We start from the raw sequence: 24975 nt of genomic DNA, 5'->3' as shown, positions 1-24975 counted from the left end.
TTTGAGTTGAACGTTGCAAAAACTAAAGGCATGATTTTAACGATACCATAATATATAAACAGTCAAATAATACTTTTATTTCACACTTTGTTGAAATCAGGGACTTCAATTTGTTGAAGAGTTTAAATATCCAAGTTTTCTGTTGGATACACATATGCATACTAACCCTTACATTGTTAAGAGAATATCAAAGTAACGTCGCTTAGAGCAACGAAAGATGCATGCACAATAAAAAAAAATTCTCGATAAAACGTACGTTTATAATAAATGAAAAATAGGTAACGTTTTTTTTTCTCCCTTTCTCTTCTTTTCTCCCCTTTTCATTGCAATATGCCAGCTCAAACCATTTGCATTCAATCACAAAGCTCTTGTTTGTATAATAGATAGACAATAGATCACAAACATTAGTACTACTACAGTTTCTTATATTGACGACTTATTACTGTTATTTAAGAGTTTGTTGTTAATGGAAGAGTTTCTATGATTTCAACATTTTATACTGCACAAATAGTTGTTTCCACAACTTATAAACTGTCATATTTCATTGTTAAACATTTTTATATTGTAATCATTATTTTAACCTTAAATTGGAAATGATGTCTAATATTCCGCATACTGGTATATTTAGTTTGCCAGATATCAAAGATGGATGATTCGAATGTAATGTGTTCGAATGGAATGTAATGTAACTATTTTCAGAATAAATGAGAGTGAATATTACTGGAGTTTTATCCCAACACCAAAGTGTTATTTTTAACATGTCGACACGTATTTCAATCACCAAGTGATCATCTTCAAAAGGAAGATTGAACTGTTTAAACAAGTTTAATAAGCCATTATTTCTCGTAAAAAACAAAGGATAAAAAATGGTTATTGTGGATTATCCCTAAGAGATAGTCACACAACCGCGGGCTTTTTTGTAGACCTTTTAGGTGTACAATCACAACTACATGTGCAGATCCACAAAATTTCGTATTAATCAGTCATTCATGTCAGTAAAAAATTCTCCAAACCTTTCAATATTCAAATTAGGGCAAAAAAAGTTTCGCATAGAAAAAAATTGCAGCCTCTTACTGTATCATGTTTTATAATAATTTTTTTTTAATTCCTATGGAAAAATGCGAGAACAGGTTATGGGTCTCAATAATTGTTTAATAATATATATATAGATAATGGTTATCAAATTGTTATATCACCCTCTAATCTGTTTTTTAATCATGAATACTATCATGTTGAAAAAAAATATATTTAATTTCAATATACAGCATCATGAAGATGAATAAAATAGGTTCATTTATTTCAGAAGTGTTGCAAACCAAGGAAAAATAACGATAAATAAGGTACCCAGAACAAGAGGAAGGCCCAAAAAATTTGGTGATAAAGAGACAAATTCCGTCAGTCCTGTTAAAGAAAGGCATTCTGTCTCTCTTGATGAAAAATTACAATTGGTCAATGCAATAATTAAAGAATATGATGCTTGTAAAGATGAAGAAAAAATTAGTAAAGGTCTATGGTGCTCAATTATTCGAAGGGTGATCATCAAGTTACCTTACTGGCAGTACGACAAGGCATATGCATATTGGAGCAAATTGAAAGTGTCGGCGTTAACTCACGAAAAAGGGAAGTCTGATGTGTTAGACAACAAAATTTGGAAGTTATTGCAAAGACATGAAGTATTTAAAAATGATCATGCAAAAAATCGGTCTGAAGCAAGTGTTGATTCAAATTGCATTAGTCGCATTACTGATGATCAAGATAGGACTACAAAACAGTAAGTAAAACCAATTTTCAGATATTATGATTTTATATTTATTCAAGGTGTGATGAAATCGGTCGATACTTGATAAAAATACATAACGTATTCAGGCGTGTCTATATAGTACTAGTACTATATTGCTGTATCGCTGCTGTTCCAATGTTTTGACAGAATCAGCGAACTTAGGCGTGCAGCGTTATAGAACAGTGCTTTCAAAAAATTGCTCTACAGCGCCATCTAGTGGCGAGTTACAGAAAAATTGATAGCATAAAAACCTTCTCTATGAAAAATGACTTATACATGTAAAGTTTCATCACGATCGATTGAGCGATGTAGAAGTTTATCACTTACCAACCAACAAACATCCATTTTTATGTATTAGATACGAACACAAAACGATTAACTATTAGGTTGTTTCAAAAGCCTTTTCGGTTTTAATGTCATGTGTTTTTGTTGCTCCATATCTCAATAAATATTTATTCTACAGTGTCGTGGTATTTACTGATGAGAATTTTATACAATATACTCGTACAATTGATGAAAAATTAACCTGGCATTTGGCAACGGGCGTGTTCATGAACGCACTATTCTACGTTGGTTTGTGAAATTTCGTTCCGGATATTATATCCTCGAAGTATGTTGTTCTTTGCGTTTGCGCCGCCAAAACGGTCCTTTTTTTTAAATCCAATTGTCACATGTGATGAAAAGTGGATCCTCTACGACAACAGGACACGTTCAGGACGCTGGTTTGACATTGATGAGCCACCCAGGCACCAAAAAAGACCATAGTTACTGTATGGTAGTCAGCGGCTGGTGTGATTCACTATAACTTCCTGCAACTAGGCCAAACCCATTGTGAGGAAATGTAACGAAAATTGTGTCAGCAGGCGGCACTGTCAAAAGAAGAGGTCAGATCCTGCTCCACGACAAGCCCCACCTACACTTTTCACAAATCATCGTCCGAAAATTAAACGAATTGAGTTTCAAAGTTCTGCCTCGTTCTCCATACTCCCCATCCAACCGCTGACTCCATCTTTTCAAGTACTTCTATAACTTTCTTAGCGGTAGAATCTTCGCCAATCAGGACCAGGCAAAAACGGTATTCGTCGACTTCATCGAATCCCGAACGAACAATTTTAATGCTGACGGAATTAATAATTTTGTGTTACGTTGGCAAAAGTGCGAGACTGACAAAGAAATTAAATCAATAAGAATGCAGTATCCACTTGGATGCCTTCAAAATATGACTATTCAAAAATAGAATTTTATCAAAGTGTTTTGATGAAAAACGATTTCTTCTACCTTTGGTCACTTCTCAACCTTAGAGCACTGGTGTGGCTGGTATGCTTAAATATTTCATGACCAATTTATAATGTTCAGAAAAAATGTTTCTTCCTAAAGTCCACTGGCTCTTCCTAAAGTCTGCAGTTTTTTTATGATGAAAGTGAGTCAATATTGCCTAGACATTAAAATTACTGTGCTTGTTGACTTGAAGTTTTAGTCAGTTTAGTTTCGAAATGAAAGGGGAGGTTGCTCAACTCAGGTTGTGATTGATTTCTCTTAATATCTCTTGTTACCTTAGTTACAATCTGAAAATTTTTCTTCTAATGATTATTTTCAATAATAAACTCATCTCAAATGCTCTTAATCGTCATAGTATTTAGAGAATGTTATAAATATTCTATAAGTGATACCAAATGAATACACTTTGGTATATTTCACTGGACATGATGACTGTTATCTTTTCCACTGGCTTCAATCAATCAATCAATCACTGTACTTTATTGTCTAAGAAAAAAATCTTATTGACAAAGCATATGAAAACAATACTATTACACAAAATAACATACACATATATATATACATACACATATATGCACATATATACACATATATATATATATATATATATATATATATATATATATATATATATGAAATACAAGTTATCAAGTAATTATAAAGAAAAATAAAAATAACAGGTGCAGACAAAATAAAAATATAATCAAATATAATAGTCGAAGTTATGTAAAATTTCCAGAACTATAAAAAGTTCAAAAAATAAAACCTAAATCAGAACCTAAAACCTAAATCAGAAGCTGGTCTCAAAGCCTGTCTTCAAAATATTCGACCAAGCTGTAATACGCTTTTAAGAGCAAAAGTTCTTTTACACGGTTACGGAATACCTTGTAGTTCACTATACTTTTCATTTCGGTAGGTAAATGGTTGAAAATCTTCCGACTCTCAAACAAAACAGAATGTTTTGTTAACGTTGTTATTGGAATAGGCAATGGTATGTCGTGAATTTGACGGGTAAAGTAGGTATTTTCTGATCTATAGCATTCTCTTCTTTTAAATATGAGACTTACTGTTTCCAAGATAAAAATGCAGTGTACAGTCAGTAATTTATTATTGATAAATAGGGGTTTGCAATGGTCCCTAATATTGGCTTTGTAGATGAATTTCACTGCTCTTTTTTGCAAAACGAAAACAGACTGTAGTAACTGTTTGCTACAAAACCCCCAGACACCATATCTCAAGTGACATTCGATTAAAGCGTAGTACGCAGTTTTACCAGCAGTGCTCCCAGTTCTTTAGTGATAACTCTAATGGCATAACAGCTAGATGAAAGTTTTTTGTTCAGATATTTTATATGATCTTCAAATTTCAGAAAGTTATCAATCCAAATTCCCAATAATTTAGCAGATTGTTTATTTTCTATCATATGAGTTTGAAGGCAGAAATTTCCATGCACAAATTTAAATGATAGAATGTTAGTTTTGCTGAAGTTAAAACATAGTGAGTTTGAGTCACACCAATACTTAATTTTTTCTAAATCAGCTTTAATGGTACTCTTCAAGGAAACCAAATCCTTTCCACGCCACAATAAAGTGGTGTCATCTGCAAATAGTGTAATTTTACCATCAATATTGATGTTAGGAAGATCATTCACATATAGGAGAAATAAGATAGGACCTAGAACAGATCCTTGAGGAACTCCACGGCATATTTTGGAGAGACTGGATGTTTTATTTCCTACCTTGACAATTTCATTTCTGTCAGAGAGAAAAGAGCTGAACCATTTGAGGGTTGGCCCTCTGAAACCATAAAGAAATAATTTCTTCAGCAATATTCTGTGATCTACACAGTCAAAGGCCTTAGAAAAATCACAGAATACTGCAGCGGCCGCCTCGCCTTAATTTAGGCCTAAATATAGCTCTTCCAAGAAGTCAAAGATAGCATCGCTAGTATTCTTACATGATTGAAAGCCAAATTGGGCATTGTTTATTATATTATGTTTTGTAAAGAAGAATATCATTCTTTTCTTGACAAGTTTCTCTATAAGTTTCGATAGAGATGGTATAAGAGAAATTGGTCGAAGGTTTGACGGCTCGTTCGATGCACCCCCCTTGTGAATAGGAATAACTTAAGCAGTTTTCAGGACCCCAGGAAATGTTCCAGTTGTGAAAGACACATTAATTAAATCCGCCAGAATATAAAGAACCTGATCGGAAAGATTTTCAAAAAGTTTAATGGATACTTCGTCAATCCCATGTGTTTTTTTATTTTTGATATATTTTAAAGTTTCTCTAATTTCCTCAACATTTGTATGATCTAATATGAATTACTCGGGTATATTGATATTTTTTAGGTAATCTAAGGGGTTATTTTGTGCTGTTATAATGGATGTAAGTTTTTCTGCTATTGTGCAATAAAAATTGTTGAGAGAATTTGGATCAATCTCCAATTGAATTGGAAGTATGTTTGTCTTTCCCCTTAGCTCATTGACTATGGCCCAGTTTTCTTTAGATTTGTTTGACGATGTAGAAATTTTTTCACAGTAATACTTTTCTTTCGCTCTATTAATGATTAATCTGTACAGTTTGCGGTAATTATTAAAATATTGTTGGAAGACTTCACTGGAAGTATATTTTCTAATCATGTGCAGTGCTTTCATATTCATGGCAGATATTTTAATTCCTTTAGTGATCCAGCTCTTTTTGTTTTTTTCTTTGATTTTTTGTATGGGAAAACAATGTTCAAGCGCTTCACTTATGTTGGTGTGGTATACAGTTAGAGGGTCAAGAGAATACAAATCATTATTCCAATTCATTTTATCAGTGAAGTCTTGGTACTTGATAAAGTTGTTTCTTGTATAGCGTCTGCCGTATCTCTGCCTCAACCTATTTTTATTAAAATCACAACCTAATGAAAAGTATGTGAAAATAGCTTCATGGTCAGAAAGACCTGAAGGTATAACTTGAGTTTGAGTAGTTTCATCATCAAAATTCACACAAACATAGTCAATGATACTTTTGAAAAATTTTGATATTCGAGTTGGCTGCCTGACAATCATTTTTAAATTAAAAGAATTTAAGAGAGCTTTCAAGGAATCAGAAAATGAGGTTTCATCAGTGAAATTAATATTAAGATCACCTGCCAAAATAATTTTAGAATTTACAGGAATCTTAGACAGGATGGTTTCAAGGTTTATTAGAAATATATCCAGATTCGAATTTGGAGTTCTGTATATGTATAAAATGTAAAAATTATATCTTTTGCAATGGACCAATGAAAATTCAAAAACCTGTTCTACGAGAAGTTTATCGAATTTGGATATTTCTTGTATTATAAATGCATCAGAAAATTCTTTGTTTATAAGGATCATAGTTCCTCCATGGATAGATTTAGTTCTGCAAAACTTGGAGGCTATGATATAACTTTCTAAGTAACAGTTTTCTTGTGGATAGAGCCAGTGTTCCGTTAATAAGATGAAATGAGGAAATTTTGTTTTTTGTAGAAATAGCAGCAGTTCATCTACCTTATTTCTAAGAGATTGAATATTCAATAACAACATAGATAATTTGTTTTCATGAGTTATTATGTTAGGTAGTTCGTCATCCGGTGTGACTCTAAAAAAGAATCATTTCGTATAGAGCAAACAGTTTCTGTGAAATGACTTTCTTTATTAGCATCAGAAAAAACATGAACATCAATCAATACTGTCTTAAGAACAATGTTACGTCTATGATTAAAAAAATAATCTTTAATCAATCCTAGCATCTTCATTTTGCTTCCTATTTTTTGTCCATCTATTAAGAATTGAAGAGAAATATTAATGTTATTTTTTCTGAATATACCTATTTTATTTTTTAGAGAGCTTATCAGCTTTTGATCTAGAGGTTGATTTTTTTCAGTTAATATCAGAAGGTTCGTAAATTTACTAATTGGAAAGATTTGTTTAAGAGCTATGTTCAAGTTTTTTCTATTGCTAATATTGTTAGTATTGAACATAACGATATTTACATACACATTTGAAAGCATCTGCAAGACTATTATCTGTGAGGTATCTTGCATAAATGTATGACTATACACAAGTGGATGCTGGGATGTGCTTTCGTTTCAGAAATTGTTGCAGACCAAATGGGGTAGTTCTGACATTGCCCCCAGATGGTACCAATAGTCAATATTTTTATAATTTCAGTCATCAGCTGATCCTTGATGATTGATATTGCCAATACTATTATTATCTCTTAGAAATGAATAGGTGAGGTTATCCAAAAAAAAAACAAGTACTTAAGTTGATGTTTGCTGACATATCTTGATTGACTTATTATGCACTGTTTGGAACCTTTGGGGTAGTTATGAATATTACTGGAGTGTTTTCCCAACACCAAAACGTTATTTTAACACCTCGACACGTGTTTTGATCACCGAGTGATAATCTTCAAGACGAAGATCAAACGAAGAACATAGTACATTGGAAATAATTTGATTTCAACCCAGTAAACCACGCGCTTTATTATCAAGCCATACATAAATAAAAATCTAGTAGGTGGTAGAAAAACTGGCCTCATTTCCTTAATCATTGATAATAAATTAGAGTAGGAACTATTTGAACAGAATACATTTTCACCTGAAATGATTTATTTCATAAATATATTATATCCCTCCGATTATCAACTAAACCAACCGCCACTGTTTTATGGTCCAGCTTACTTCAAATGTAAACAAACTCTCCATAACCTCCCCGCCCATAAGTTGTACAGAAAAGGATAGTTCTATACCCGTTTGCTGGCCAAACTTTGATGCTATGGCTCCAGCTTTCTGAAAAAACGTTTCCTGCAAGTGGCCGTCGATGGATATTTCTCGAATACTTACCATCAATTTCAAAAACTACACCTCAACGATTTGCTCTCCACAAACTTACCATCAACGCTGGTGTCCCCCAGGGATCCATATTGTCTCCAACCCTCTTTTTATTGGATATCAACGACTTTTTGAAAAAAAACGAAGAATCTAGTATATTACTTTGCTGACCACAGCATACTTTGTCTCGTCATTCCATTTGGATTCCAGGACGTCGGCTGCGAATGCACATGTTCACCGGCAGCAGGAGGTTGCATATCTTAATGAGGATCTAGAAGTGATTTCGAATTAGGGTGAAACTAACCACGTTCAATTCAATGCCACAAAAACCCAGGCATCAGTTTTCTCCAAAAAGATAAATAAATGTCTCCGAACCAGATATAATGTCAGGACAAACAATTCCGCTTCCTGCTTCGATAAGTTTGTTGGGGGTTGAAATGGACAACAATATGTCTTGAAACAATCATAACACTAGAATTGCATAGGCTGCTTCGCAAAACCTTGGAACACTGTTCCGAACCAGAAAAGTGTACACACGTCAGCAACTTTTGATGCTTCATAAAGCTCGAATCAGACCTTCCTTGGAGTATTTTTATCATGTATGGAGCTCCGCCCCTAAGCATACCCCGAAGCTGCTGGATTCCATCCAGAAAAGAGCCATCTGCCTGATTGGAGATGCAAACATCACTTGCAATCTTGCTAGTCTGGAACATTGAAGAAAGGTTGGGGGATTTTTCTATAGATACTTTTACGGGAAGCGTTCAAATGACTTGGCACATTTGATTCCACCAAGAGCAGTACATATCAGAAATCGCAACAGGCTGTGGCTGCTGATAGTTTTTAGGTTCAACTCAGTACACCTTGAACTTCACTATTTAAGAACTCTTTCATTTGGAGAACTGCGTTCATGTGGAATAAACATCCTGAGAACGTTTTTTCTAATGGATTTATTCTCCAGCGAGTCAAGTCCAATATGAATCACTGAGGATACACTACAAAAACACACTTTTGTCTATTTTCCACTATATTTCTTTATTGTTGACCGGTTTCGGCTATTATACCCGGCTATAATAGCCGAAACCGGTCAACAATAAAGAAATATAGTGGAAAATAGACAAAAGTGTGTTTTTGTAGTGTATCCTCAGTGAACATGAATTTCCACAAAATAAACAAGTCGTCAATCGAAGAAGCCAATATGAATCGCTACTTTCGCACAGGCACCGCTCATACAGCGCCTTAAATATTTCCCTGTAGTGTTTGTGTTTTATCCTTAAAAAAAGCTGTACATTAATCATTTTTTCAATTACTTGCTTAAGAACGGAGTACACTGAAATTATTATTTTGGTGGGTGGATCTGAGACTAATTCATATTAGACTTAATTTTTGTGTATTAAGCACACAGTTTCCAAGATGAAAAAATATGCTAGTATAAGAAATGTATGCTCTTTTAATAACACTTCATATGAGTACTCTTAGCCTCACTTTACAATATATTGAAAAGCAGTGTAATTGATGACTTGTTTATTCTGTGGAAATTCATTATCACTTTAATGAAATGAATGAAAACACTTTCGTCTAATTTCTAGTTATAACTAGTTATAACTGATGTGAATTAGACAAAAGTGTTCAATCAATCAAAATATACTTTATTGTCGAAAAAACTCTTGTTTTGTTGACAAAGTAGAATATACACGTATAGAAATAAAATTTAGGCAAAAACACACAAGTGTAAAATATAAATTAAATAAAATAAAAATAAAATTGTTATATAAACCAGCAGTATATAAACATATACATTTATCAATTATACATTTTATTCAATATAATAAGTGTCAATGAATAAATAAAATATCAGTCATAAAATGTTATTTGAACATTTTGTCAATTTTACGACTTATAATTTAACAGTCTAATTGAGTATGCTATACAGTACCCGCAATAAATAACAGATGACAGTTCACAATTTCACTGGAAGTTATCATTGTAAAATTCTTGCAAACTATAATAGGGTCTGCTCGCGAGAAGTTTATTTGTGTATTTTCTAAAGCTGTCAATACTATCGTGGCTATTTCTTAAATGAGACGGTAAGTGATTATGCATTTTAACACCGTTATAGAAAATGGAGTCCTTTACTAGGGATGAAGAAGGCAATGGTAATTTGAAATTATTTTTAGATTTTAGGCGAGTGCTATGACATGAAGAAATATATTCAAATTTTGACCTATGTTTGTGTATAAGACACGCAGTTTCCATTACAAAGAGAGCCACAACTGTCAATATATTTTTTTCTGCAAATAACTGCCTACATGAATTGCGCAGTCCTAGTTTGAACACATATCTAATGGCTCTCTTTTGCAGTTTAAGTACTGAATCTAGCAGACTAGAGTTACATACCCCCCAGAAAGGAATGGCATATCTCAGTTGAGATTCAAGTAATGCATAATATGCGTTCATAGCCGTGGCAGTACCAAGTTCCCTTGAAATAATTCTCATTGCATAGCACCCTGATGAGATTTTATTCTTCAATTGGTTGACGTGTGCTTCAAACTTCAATTTACTGTCAATGTAAAGGGCCAAAAATTTTGTGCAATCTTCATTTTCAATCTTCTCATTTTCTAGAGGCATATCTTCTAAAGTACATTTTAAAGTTGTATTTGTTTTTTTTTATATTAAAAGAGAGAAGATTCGAGTCGCACCAAGACTGGATTACATTAATATCTCTGATTATCTTATTATTCAGATCTTCAACAGTATTACTATGCCATAAAATGGTGGTGTCGTCTGCAAATAAGGTAATTTTTCCAGAAGTGTTTATACACAGTAAATCATTGATATATAGAAGAAAAAGAGTGGGTCCCAAAACCGATCCTTGTGGCACTCCATAATCTATATTAATATATTTTGAAGTTATATCACTTTTTACGACTTGACTGCGCCCAGTTAGGTAGGATTCGAACCAATCCAAAGTAACTCCCTCACAGCCGTAGCAATGTAGTTTCCGCAAAAGTATTTTGTGGTCTACACAGTCAAAAGCCTTTTTTAGGTCACAAAATACTGCTGCAGCTACATCTCTGGAATTTATATCTGAATATACCTCATACATATCTGAATATACCTCATTTCATTAAAAAAATATATTGAATAGCACATTTTGTATAACAAAAGTTGAATATTGTCTATTACAGGTCCCCCATAATGGTATGCCATAATGTGTATGTGGCTCAATAAGGCATTTGGAAAGAGGGGTTTTATTAACTGTAAAATGGTGGGAAGCTATAACTAGTAATAAGATAGTGTTTTAAATTTTTGATATTGTGAAAGTAGATTTCATCATCTTTATTATACATGAGAAGTGCAACCTAGAAAATACATTGAAATAAATAGACACTTTTCCGTTTTGTGATCTCATTTATGATGCACTGTTTGGAACCTTTGGTGTAGTAATGAATATTACTGGAGGTTTTTACCAACACCAAATCGTTATTTTTAACACCTCGACACGTGTTTCGATCACCAAGTGATCATCTTCAAGAGGAAGATTACGGTTTAAGTTTAATCTTAACTTAAACTTAAACCGTAATCTTCCTCTTGAAGATGATTAATTGGTGATCGAAACACGTGTCGAGGTGTGGGGAAAAAACTCCAGTAATATTCATTATGATCTCATGTTCAAATAAATACTTTAAAAAATAATTATCAAAGACTTATGCCATTGACAGATGTAATTAAATTGAATTTGCCCAAACATTCAATATTGAAAAATAATCAATATTTTTTTTCAGTTCCATGAAACAAATTGAATCACTGCCAAATACTTCCAAAGACTCAAAAAAAAGATTAAGTTATGTGACACTTACCTCTGGTAAAAAACTTAAGAACTTTTCAACTAGCTTGTCCGAAGAAGAAGGATTATTGTTAGTCAAGCTATTGAGAAAAACATCTGATGAAATGTACAAGGAAAATCCATCATCTGTTCACTGGTCTGCGATAACCAAAAAAATTTTTGAGGCTGGAGGTTATAAAGATTTTACACTGGAAGAAGTTGATGCCTTATGGTCTAAGATGATATGCGATGCTTCTAGAAACAAACATAACCATTCTGCAACAAGTTTAGATATGGAAGTTCTGAATTTAATGACAGAAGCTTCGAACAAACACACTAATGGAGATTCATTACTGATACAGGAAGTCAAAAATCTTCAGAAAAGCGATCGTATTTCACAGCTTCCAACATCGAGCATGGAACAGAGTGACACTGAAAGTGATAAAGTTGGTGAAAGTAACAGTAATCATCTAAAGTGAGTATTGATTCTTCAAGGATTTCTCTATACTTTTTGAATTGATGAAAAAAAAGCGTTAGGAAACCAAGCCAAAAAAATTAAATATCTCACAACACTATAAGGGTACTAGCCATATCTCCTGATTCTTGATCTATTTTTGTTCTTTTTTGTTTAGTAACTAACCCATGAATACTTCAAGGCAGAAATAAATTCATTCAAAACATAAAAAAATCCACTTAAAGATAATGAACATTGAAAAGACAGAGGAATGAAAATAATTACAAAATCTTCATTTCTTAGTACTAACCATATTAAACGCTATTTCATCAATGATAATTTTTGAAGTAAATGTTTGTTTATACAGTGCCGACATAAATAGTCCCCTCAACCCCTTTTATTTTTTGAACGGGGCAAGATATCAAAGTCGACAAAATTTGTATGAAAAGGTATCACTTTTTAATAGTTTTTGATAAAAAGCCAATGGTGTGACATCACCATTCGCAGAGAGGGCACTATAAATTCTTTCCCTTTGTTTAAAAAGTATTTACATTCTCTATACAACGACCCTTACTGTTTTGAATTTGGATAACCGGTTGTGGAGTTATTGGTGTATGAATTGGAGATTGAAACAGATAATGTCACAGCTCACACAATAATGTATAAGAGAAAAAAATTGTTCACGAAAATGAATCGTATTTAGAATAAAATTGAAATAAAGTATTCGACAGAGAAGCGCGTTTTTGTTGATTCGATTTAGGTTTTTTTTGTGATCAACTTTGTAGATGAAAATCCACACCATGTATGGTGTTAGCTTGACAACTGTCATTATTGATTCTGATATTGGTTGGATCAGACATATCCAGGCATATGGATTGGTAGGCGTGGTTTGTTGGCCTGCTCGTTCACCGGATTTTTCTTTGGGGCTATATCAAATTGAAAGTTTATGCTACGCAACCTAGGACAATAAGATAAGTGTAAGACATAATTACCCTAAAAATTACATAGCAAAATGTTAGACTATTTCATTGTCATGAAGTTGAAGGAGAAGAACATTTGCTCCAATGATTTTTTCATGTATAAGATAAATAATAACGAGGTTAAAAAAAATTAAATGCTATGAAATTCTTAGTTGCAAATTCAAACATCAATAACTCTTTAGCCGGTTTATGAAATCGAAAAAATTAATGTCATCATATGAAGAATTGAAATACCTTTCATATGAAATGTCACAAGAATGTCACAAGGCCCCCTTTCTATTTGGAAAAAAAAAATATAGCGCGGAAAAAAAATAGTGGTATTGGTATAATAATCATTAAGCTGTCACCACAAACGTTCCGTCGATAATTAATGAGGTCGGAATTCCGCGGTAATCAAAGGAAGTAGCCGGCCGCTGATGTTTGTTAACAACAGCTGCAATATGCAGGTGTTTGGACAATTACGCCATTATTCGTGCTATAAATACGGCATTAGATCCTCATTGAAGACAGTCTAGAGTGAACCTTCAAGATGAAACTACCTCCGTTAGTGAAAGTGTAAATACGCGAAGTTAATAAAAGAAAAATGTAATTAATCTAGTGTGCCCATAGAATTGAAAATGCTCTGGTAAGTAATTACGTGAAAATAAATGTGTAAGTTAAAGAAAAGCGATCAGTTTTCGAATCGGAAGTAATTTGAATAAGTGTTAGTCGTGCAAACAAAGAAGATAAAAGAAATGATGTAATATTGTCGAGCTATGAATATGAAAACTCATATCATTATTTTGAAATTGTCCTTATGTGAGTATAAGCACAGTAAACAAATGAATCTTCCTTCGATAAATAATGTGTAATGTTGTTTAATTCTGAAAGCAGAAGCCTCTCCCCGAAAATCTATTCGAAATACCATAATTTCCGTTTGTTTGTCGATTGTGATTTTAATGTAAAAGGTAAATACTGTTTCTTCGGTCTTCGGTGATCTGTAAAGCCATCAAAATTGTTTCTTCAAATTAAGGAATCACACATTAAAAGGTAAGACCTCGTTAATCCTTAGCTTGCACAAGTTTCGACTTCTGAGGGTTGTCGTTTGTAGGGGTGCGTCAGCTGGTTAACGGAAAAACAGATTTTAAAAAGATTTAAGTATGTACAAGTGATCTTCTTAAAAGTGTATTAGAGAACGATGATTATACATTGGTTCAAATTTGTTGTTTTTAGCAGGTCAATTACCATGAAAATGTGTTGGAAAAACTGTATAAATGAAAAACTGTTTGCTCGTGTTCTGTTTTCTTTTATATCAGATATATGTGACATGGCACTGAACTGAAGTTTGACGTAAAACCTATTACCGATTACAGGAAAAACACGATCGATAACTTAGTTTCCTACTACCGACAAGCAGAGCGCTACACACACGACCCGAACTGTCTGCTTCGGTTAACTAAGATGTTCAATAGATGGCGTCATATGCTCTATTTTTAATATTAATACAACACCCCCACTTATTAAAAATAGACATACAATGACTACAAAGATAATAAACATTAAGACAGGTGACCTAGACATATCAAAGTGTAATGTTTTACACTAGACCTAGTTGAGAAACAGATTTGTTGTGCTTAACAGTTGGCAAACTCTTAGTCAAAATATATGCAATCATATCTGCTGACGCTAAATATTTCAGTTTAATAATATTGTTAGCTACTGTTTCCCTAACAAAATGGTATCGGACATCTATGTGCTTTGAGCGTGAATGAAGTATTGGATTTGATGCCAATTTTTGGGCTGACTGATTGTCTACATATAAAATCAAAGTACTATCCAATTCTTCATTAAGCTCCCCATGTAAATTTTTTAGATAAATGGCTTCTTTAGCCGCTTCGCTCATTGCCATGTACTCAGCCTCTGTACTACTGAGGGCTGTACTCTTTTGCTTAAAACTTTTCCAGGAAATGACGCCTCCCGCTAACTTAAACAAAAAACCAGTGTAGGATTTTCTATCTAATTTATTAGAACCCCAATCAGAGTCTGAATACCCTTCTAAACTGCAACCATTTTCTGTAAAAGTCAAACATTTAGACTTCATGCCTTGCAGGTATCTTAACAACCTCTTAGCACTCTTCCAGTGGGTCTCTGTATAACATGAATTAAATTGACTCAAAAAACTAACTGAGTAAGCTATATCTGGGCGTGTCAAAACTGCAATATACATCAAACTACCAATTAATCGTTGGTATGGTATTTTAACATCACAAGTACCATCAGATTTTAATTTACTCGCCTCTAAACCTAAATTCACTTCTATAGGTGTGGCAACACTGTTACAATTAATCATGTCAAACCTCTTTAAGACTTGATCAATATAACCCTCCTGATCTAACTTAATTGGACCGTTTTCTCGTCATATTCTTACCCCCAATATCTGTCTAGCCTCCCCTAAATCTTTAATCTGAAAGTAGCTGCCTAAATGACATTTTAAAAACTCAATTTCTTTGAAATTATTGCCAAAAACAAAAAAATCATCTACGTACAGGACAACGACAGTTGAAAATTCATTACATTTTTTAATGTAAAGACACGGCTCATATTTAGACTTAGAGTAATCAATTTTTAGTAACACCTTATCAACCCTTTTATTCCATGCTCTACTACTCTGTTTGAGACCATAAACAGATTTTTTCAATTTGCATACCTTGTTCTCTGAACCCTCAAGTACAAAGCCTTCCGGTTGTCTCATATAAACATTTTCTTCAAGGTAGCCATTCAAAAAAGCTGTTTTGACATCTAAGTGAAAAACTTCCAAACCTAATTTCACTGATAAACCAAAAAGCATGCAAATAGTACTGTGTCTAACCACAGGTGAGAATGTTTCATCATAGTCCAGTCCTGGTTTCTGTGTAAACCCCTTCGCGACTAACCTTGCACGGTACACAGGGTCACTATCAGAATCACATTTAATCTTGAACACCCATTTTGATTCCACCACAGTTCCACGGCTTGGCACATCGACAAGGTCCCATGTATCATTCTCATCGAATGACTGCATCTCGTCCATCATGGCTTGCCACCACTTTTCTTTGTCTGGTCGCGACAAGGCCTCCTTGACACTCAATGGCACATCCTCCATGTTTATGTCACTCTGACACATATAGGTGACATAATCTTCCAGCCTTGTATTTGGAAACTTTACTTTCTCTGATCTTCTTGGAATCACAGGTTCATCATCGCCATCTGACTTCAAGCTCACAAAACTCCCATCTAGACTTTCCCCCACTGAGTCTGGGCCTTCTTGGTCTTCAGATTCAGTTTTGTCTGAACTGTCATGGCTGATGATCACATCAAGATTTTCTTTCTCATTGATAAGGACATCTCGACTGAAGACAACCTCCTTTTTAATAGGGTCATACAGCCTATATCCCTTCGTGCTGTCCCCGAATCCAACCAGTATCATTTTCTTGGACTTCTTGTCCCACTTAAGCCTTTTGGCTTTTGGGATATGCATCATAGTTTCACTGCCAAAAATTCTAATGTTACTGATATCTGGTTTATGGCCATACCATAGCTCATATGGTGTTTTATAGTCAAAACCTCGGGCGATGCACCTATTTCTCAGATATATGGCTGTGTTGACCGCCTCAGCCCAGAATATCTTTGATAAGTCAGCCTCGAATAATAAACACCTGGCCTTTTCTATAACCGTTCTCATTCCGTTTTGTTCAGGTGTATGAGGGTTCGTCCTTTGATGTACTATGCCCTCCTTTTTGAGGTATGACTCAAAATCATTTCCACAAAACTCCCCACCATTATCTGAGCGTAGACACTTAAGCTTCTGCCCTATTTGTATTTCGACAAGCTGCTTAAACTCTTTGAAATAATCCAATGCCGGGTCTTTGGTTTTCCTGAGTTGTCAAAATTAAGTAAACTGGCGTATTTGTTGATCGATGTTAATGTTAAAGTACATGTTATTGTTTATATAGTTAAATACTTTTGACGCTATATGTCGAAAGCTTATGAAACAGCTGTTGCTCTTGATTAAAGTAGTTTGTGAACACAGTATTAAGTTATTTCCTATTTAATAAATGTTAAAACGTACGCTGACTTGTGTTTCAGTTTGCTTAGAATAAATCATCTAGTTGACCAAAGAAAATCCCACCTATTTAGGAACAGCCGCTCGATTCCAAACAGGAGTTTTAGTATTGTGGCATACTTACGACGTTTTGAGTTACCCATCCATCTTCTCTGGTGTACCCGTTTCCGCACTATAGAGAGGGTAATTCGAGCGATCTGAAGGTATGGAGTACGGCGAGTTTGGGCCATCGTATGAAATCAAGTCGACGAGGTGGCTCATACTCTACCTATGTTGAGTGTCTATGACACGAAGCATAAACAATAAAACCACAACTCTCGCAAAATGGTTCATAATTTTTGAATCGAAGTTTAGTTTTGATTAAACCTGCCCTATTTTCTGGAGCAGAACCTTCAATACTATTTACAAATTTTTCACAATTTCCTATTTTATTTTTAATAACACCCCTCTTTCTTTTAAGAGCTGAGATATCTTCCAACATTTCACTAAACAATGTAATTAATAGCCGTAATTCTTTAAGATAATTGTAAAATAGTACTGTAAGTAATGACTAATAAAACTCGAAATTGCAAATGAGGAAAAATTGTAAAGGTTGATAAGAAATGAATAATGAAAACCGGCTCACCGAATTGTTGCCAATTTGTTTAACATCCCTGCTGGGTCCCAGTTCCTTTTTTCGAATAGAATCGTTGAATTCCAGCGGTTGAATGTAGGTAAATAAACGAAAAAACGAAATATAATTTATTTCATGATTTATTTCTATGATTGATTCAAATAGAATCCGTCTCGAACTGACCAATTTTTTTTATGTTTGAACTGATTGACTGTATAATCTGTTTTTGATGAAAATTTTGACTGTAGATATATAATAGTCTATCGAATGACAATTGCTTGTACACTGCTTTTTACATTACATTCAAATCGACCATCTTATCTACTTCACAAAAAATGCATTATTTATTTCACAGAAGGCACCTCGCAGGGTTGCCGGTTAAAACAAAATTAATATGAATTGTCATTTAACATGAGTTTTAACAGTAGATTCAGTTTCATAATTAGTCATATATGTATACATACAAATATACAGTGTGGACATAAATATTCCTCCTCCTCTTTACTTTTGAACTGGACAAGATATCAAATTTTTAAAAAATTGCATAAAAATATACCTATTGTTACTATTTGATAAGAAAGACTATAGTGTTGCATGACTCGTTATCGAGAGGGTACTACCATCTTTTTTTTTTTCAATAAAAAGGGAATCTGTGATACCTGGTTTGATAGGTATTTCAATTATCTATCTAGTGTCTGACCTAAACTGGTTTTTACGACCGAAACCGAATTTCGGCAACGGTCTCAGTTTCGGCCGAAACCGAAACTTCCCCACAAGGATTATGTTTTGAGGGAAAAATAAAGAAAACGTTCTTATAATCAGTCAGTCTTTTTTTTTTATCTTTAAATCACGTTATGCAGTCTTTGACATTTTTACTTTTTGATAATCAACAAATCAACATAACAACCCCTTATTTAAGAAAAAATTTAAATTGCACTTTAAAAATACTTGAAATAGGTGAGGTGTTTATTTGAGTAGGTGTAGATTCTTCTTTTGAATATTATTAATGGTTTTTCAAAAATATTAAACATTAAATTACTTGTGATGCACTGTTTGGAACCTCTGGTGTAGTAATGAATATTATTGGAGTGTTAAACTGAGGTGTTAAATTAACGGTGTGTTATTGGAAAAAACTCCATGCTATTCATAAAATTACTCAATTAAGTTGTTACCTAATATCACAATATGTATGAAATTCAAGGTGCCGAACATGACCGATCACAGCGTGAGAACTCCCGAATGCAGTTTCGGTTTCGGTCGTAGTTTCGGCAGATTTGCCGCCGAAACCGAAACCCGTTTTTTTGCCGAAACGACCGAAACCGAAGTTTCGGTCGGACACTATATCTATCCAATATTTTTTCATTTTTGTTATATATTGGTTTTAAGAACCTGCAAACAAACTATAAATATCAATATTGAAGAAAAAATTATTCAAAACTCATTCTAGTTCAACCCAATAAATGTTCAAAATGTTTACCTGTTCGCTCCCCGGCAATAATGAAGTCCGTTTACAAATTTATTTCCTACATTATGAAATGTTTCCGGGGTAATTTCGTTGCAAATAGGTAACCCTTTTTCTTTAAACGAGTTTTGAAAATGATTTGCGGTTGTGTATCGTACACTTCAGATGTCATGTATCTCTTCAAAAGCATCTGGAGACATCATATCAGGTGATCTAGTGGTCTGGTTTTCAATGATGTTTCGTTTTAGCAAGCTAGGGATAGTTTGAAAGTGACTAGATGGAAAGTAAACGTAACAATACTGCAGTCTATTCCAAAACTCATGGTTAGAATAAGAGGTGCTCCCCAGGAACACTCTATAATGTAAGAAATGAATTTGTATACAAACTTCATTATTGTCATGAAGTGAATGATGAACATTTTGAAAACCTTTACTGGAATGAACTAGAGTTAGTTCAAAATATTTTTTTAAATAATAAATATTTTTTCACCAAGTAAATGATGAATGAAGGTCCTTATTTTGGAATCATTTAAAAAAACTAACAATCAGGTAAATTGCTTTTCAATTTTCAGGAAGAAACCTTGGACCACAGACGAAATTCAGGCTCTCATATCGGCTGTCATGAATTATGGAGATTTGGTATTCAAAAACGGAAGAGAAGATGACATTTGGCCTGAGATTTACAAAAAGTTCATGGATGCAGGCTATAGTAGATCAATGAATGCAGTTAGATCTATGTGGTATCACTTGCGTAAGCGTGCAGAAAGAACATGGGCCGATAAAAGTGTCGGTAGCGAAGTAGACAGGACTTTAATTTCCTTCATGAAGAAGTTTTTAAAGATGGATACAAATGCTGTAAGCAAAATCGAGGAGTCTGATGTTACTGAAGAGCGTCAGGAAAGTCTTGAAAAAAAAGATGAAGATGACTCAGTCTTACAAATTGACTTGACATATGACTATGTTTCATTCGCAGACATAGAAAAATTGTCAGCAGAAACAGTGAAACAGTCTGTAATAAAAACAGAGTACATTAAAAAAAAATCTGAAGAAACTGTTAGCAACTTTGTATTTGCAAAAGTTGAAAGTGGAGTTGAATTTGATGAATTCCACCAAGATGATGAAGAAACTTGCCACGTGGGAATTTCTAGTATTTCATTTCCCGAAGTAAGTTCTAATTTTGAAGAAGATGGTTCTTTGTTAAAAAGATAGTTTCTAACAAAAATGAATATGTTCTGCCTCTTTTATTCAAAATCAATAATCTACAAAAATGAACCATGCTCAAAATAATACAATTTTTTTAGAAGAACGATATTTTTTTCTTTTCCATTCAATTTCAGGTAATAACAATATAAGATATATTGATTTTGCATTTTATTGACTTCATTTTTAATTACCGACGCAGTAAATGAAAATGGATATATCTTTATTAGTAAATGGGCCAAAAATACCATCCTAGGTTGCATATGGATTTTCTTAGTTATTGAATCCTGTGTAGATTTTTTTATAAGTAGTGATTTTTTAATGAAAGAATTCAAATTGTATCCGGAATAGCTCGCCATTTTTTTGAATTATCAGTCATTAGGTAGTAATTCTATTGAAAACACCTTTCCCAGAACAAAAGCATCCTTTCGTTCCTAAAAGTTTCAGTTATCCAATTCTAAGTTTTTTTTTTTAAGATATATAATTATTTTATTTTCTTTAATTTGGTTAGAATGTCTTTTATCTAAGCAAGATCATATTTCCATGTATAACAAAGGCTCAGCTAAATGAAGTCATTTAAAAACCTGAAAGAAATATCTTGGTTGAAAGTGGGATGACCTTCTTGAGTAGTTCTGATATTGCCAGCTTGCTTACTGATAATTTTCAACACAAGGTGAGGAAATGGATTAAATTAATAGAAGTTACTAATGAAACACATTTGAATATTAGCTTGAACATAACGATGAAATATGCATTTGATTGCAGAATGCATTTTTCTTCTTACAGGTCAACAGTCAAACATTTAGTTTTTCACAACAAATACCAAATGTTGTCATTGAATGATACCAAAAGTCGACTCTAGCTTTTTCAATACCTTAAAGGAAAAAACAAAAAATTCGAAATTTACTTACATTTTCTATATTTGCAGAAGTATTCAACATTCACTGGACAAGATATCAAAGGCAAAGATTTTTATAAAATGGAATCATTGTGTGCGGCTATTATTTTTTCAAATGGAAAGCGGGGGTCTTGTGACATTTCATATGAAAGGTATTTCAATTCTCTATACAAAGGCCTTTACTATTTTGAATTTGAGTAACCGATTGCAGAGTTATTGGTGTATTAATTGGAGACTAGCAATTCCGTAACTCTGCTACCCTATGTCAGATTTTTTTAAATAAAATTTCATTAAAAAGAGAAATAAATAAGTTACATTTTTTGTAATAGAAACCTCCTAATTTCAAGGGCATAAAACGATAGCATTTTATTTCAATCTCGTTATTATTCATCTCATATATAAAAAAAAATAATTTGAGGAAATGTTCTCGTTGAACCTCATGACAGAAACACCGTGTATTTACGAACTCATTTCTAACATTTTGGAATATTTCTGGGGTAACGCTAACACAAGTTTCGGCAGTTCTCTCTCTAAATTCTCAGTATTGTCCCAGGCTGCGTAAAATAAACTTTTGGCTCGATATAACCTCATAAAAAAGGAGATGAGGCAAATCTGGGGAACAAGCAGGCCATTCCAACTTACCACGCCTACTAATCCACACATGCCAGGGTATAACTGATTCAACCAATTTCTTGCAGGCCTGAAAAAATGTGGAGGGGCGCCATCTTGTTGGAAAACAACTAGATTTTAGGATTAATTTCGATTGTTGGCCACAATTTCTTGAATCTGTGTATGAACAAGGTTTCGAAGAATGTCCAAATATAAATCACCAGTCAGGTTTTTCTCTAGATTTATGTAACCAACAATATGATTTTCCAATATTCCTGCCCAGACATTTCTCAGTAACTTGAGTGTGACCTTCTCAAAAAATATGTGGGTTTATGTATTACCAATATTGCACATTTTCTGACAGACATCATAAAACTGCAATCTTCTCTCAGGGCCATCTTCATTTGTTTTGTGTAATATCTTCAGTTTATGGGGTTGAGGTATTTCTGTTGTCATGGACTGCGGTGGATTATTCACCACAGACCCAACAATTTCTATCTGTTTCACGTCCGAAATATATTTTCTTCCAGCTTCTCTAGCTACCCTTCCATTTGTTTGAAATGTTCCAACCAATTCCCCGAGTTATTTTCGGCAGATCAGTTTATCAGAAAATCTAGCATTGAACACCCATTCTGCCTCATGAAAGTTACGGCTGGCTTCGGCGTGAATGAATATTGCTCCTGTTTTGTCTAAAGATCTGGAGCAAATTGATATGTAATGAAATGAAGTGAGTTCTCAGTATCAATAGTGACAGCTGTTAAGCAAGCACAATACTCTCTGTCACTAGGGTAAAACAGTGTGGATTCTCATCTACATAGTCAATCACAAAAAAATCCTAAATTGGATATAAAACAGAAATTCGCTTTTTTGTCAAATACTTTGGTTCAATTTCATTCTGAATACGTGAACAATTTTTCTAACACATTACAAACACTTTGTAACCTGTGATAACTAACTTTGGATCTGTTTCAATCCCCTTTTGCTTGCAACGTTACAATCGATCATTTTTCCTGATCTCTAATCCATACATTAATTACTCCGCAACCGGTTATCAAAACTCAAAACAGTAAAGGTCGTTGTATAGAGGATCAAAATACTTTTCGAGTGAAGGATCACTTGAAAAATAAAGTTTATAGCGCCTTGTGAATCATTATTTTTCCTTGTAAGTACTGGAAATTATTCCTTTTCATACAAATTTTTTCCGACTATGATATCTTGCCCCGTTCAAAAGGGGGCCAAAGGGGATGGAGAATTTACGTACGCACTGTACAAAGACTAAAAATAATTTTCTGTGGTGACTTCAGTCTCGGATCTCTAGATCCCGAAAACTGTTCAATCTGCAGTTCAACTGATGAGTGTGAGTGAGTGAACGCTTGAGGGAGTGGCCTGATTAAAATACGGTTTATTGAGTAGAAAAAATGCAGTTGTGTTTGTGAAGTTGTGACAGCAAGTTTATGAAACTATAATTGGTGACTTGAACTGAAAATTGTATGTACAAATTATCTACAATACGCAATAACAGGATGTAAATCGATACCTTCAACAGAAATATATGCGGCCGAGTCCCTTAAAACATTACTTTTTTTTGTCACTAATAATTTATCTCTGGAGCTGAAGGTGCTCTCACACATTGAATATTTCTATTCATGGTTTTTCATGGTCTCCAATAAAAGAGAAGTAAAGCTAACCATAAAACTCCAAATGGCAGATATCACGAATGAACAACTTCAATCTGTATATTAAAAACGGCAACAGGAGGTGAAATCTATTGAAGCAAAAATTACTGAAGATAGAAGAAATCAACCGTCGCCGCCTACTTGGAGCAGAGAAGGAAAATGAAGATCTGAGAAACAAAGTTGAAATTCTAGAAAAGATTCAAAAGAAAAATAATATCATAATCTTTGGGTTATACAGGCAGGAAAAAACGATTTAATAAAAAATTGTGACGAAAGTGACTTAAATAATATATTCCCCTAGGAAATACATACGAGAGCCCAGTGGAAGTTGAATTCACTTCGTTCTTTAAAAAAACACAGTATAGAAAAACACCATTAAATTGAAAGAAAATCAAATAAGTATAGCTCAGGACATGACTAAGCAACAAAAAGTGTATCGTAAAACATTGAGGAAGCATTTATACTTGGCAAAAGAAAATAAAAATGATAACTGCTTTATTATAGAAACAAACTTTATATGAATAATAAAATATTTACGGCAACTGATCTTATAAAACAAAAAGAAAAAATTTAATCTTACTACAGTTCAAAACCGCATAGCGACCCTGGAACACCACCTCCGGACGAATCGCTATTAAAAGAAGACACTGAAAGCAATATATCCAAAATACAAACTGCTTCATGATAACTTTCACCCTCCTAAGTGGATCCAATCATTCATCTCACTCCAAAAACATCAGCGCAAATCTAAAATATCCACCAAAGATATAGCGAGAAGAAACAAACCGTTTAATAGAAAGAATTCCGTTAAGCAGTGAATCTTTAATCGCACATAATATAATTTGTATTCTGTGAATTAATTCTCGAAAACTAAGTTAATGAAAGAATTGTTTCGTTGAAATCTCATAAAATCTAATGGATTCTTGTATTGCAAATTATAACCACGAAATAATAACTGAACAGCTTATAAATAACATATAAATGAATTCAATGAGGTGTTCTCAGAATTTATATAATAATAAGCTTAGAATATTATACATCAGAAAGAATTTTGATCAGCTTGTTATTTTTCTAAATCAGTTCCCAAAGCTATTTCCTATTTGATATAATAATAATATTTATTTGACTAAGTTACATAATACAATATGTTTGTAGCAACACATGTTTGGCTTTACATTTGAAATTTAAAAGCAAATAACAATAATCACATATGTAAAAACTTTAAAAATCAAATAGAAGTAGTGACTTGTGTGTTACCACAAAAATATGTTCTG

The 24975-nt window shown here is 33.4% G+C and overlaps 1 protein-coding gene across 5 annotated transcripts in view; it reads left to right on the top strand.

The window, feature by feature from the left end:
- Positions 1-24975, top strand: part of LOC111517468 (uncharacterized) — a 95553-nt gene that overhangs the window by 56475 nt on the left and 14103 nt on the right. For 4 of the 5 annotated variants that reach the window (XM_074183626.1, XM_074183624.1, XM_074183628.1 and 1 more), the window contains exons 10-12: positions 1289-1771; positions 11689-12204; positions 19891-20482. In XM_074183626.1, the coding sequence (XP_074039727.1) occupies positions 1289-1771; positions 11689-12204; positions 19891-20482 (1591 nt within the window). The remainder of the gene's footprint in view (positions 1-1288; positions 1772-11688; positions 12205-19890; positions 20483-24975) is intronic. The other variant, XM_023173635.2, reaches the window with a different exon arrangement.

The sequence above is a fragment of the Leptinotarsa decemlineata genome, unplaced genomic scaffold, assembly GCF_025532065.1.
Source record: "Leptinotarsa decemlineata unplaced genomic scaffold, Ldec_3_MD MMD2_tig00026340_RagTag_RagTag, whole genome shotgun sequence".
Taxonomy (NCBI): domain Eukaryota; kingdom Metazoa; phylum Arthropoda; class Insecta; order Coleoptera; family Chrysomelidae; genus Leptinotarsa; species Leptinotarsa decemlineata.
The sequence above is the reverse complement of the archived record's forward strand: the minus strand, read 5'-3'. Positions and strand labels throughout refer to the sequence as shown.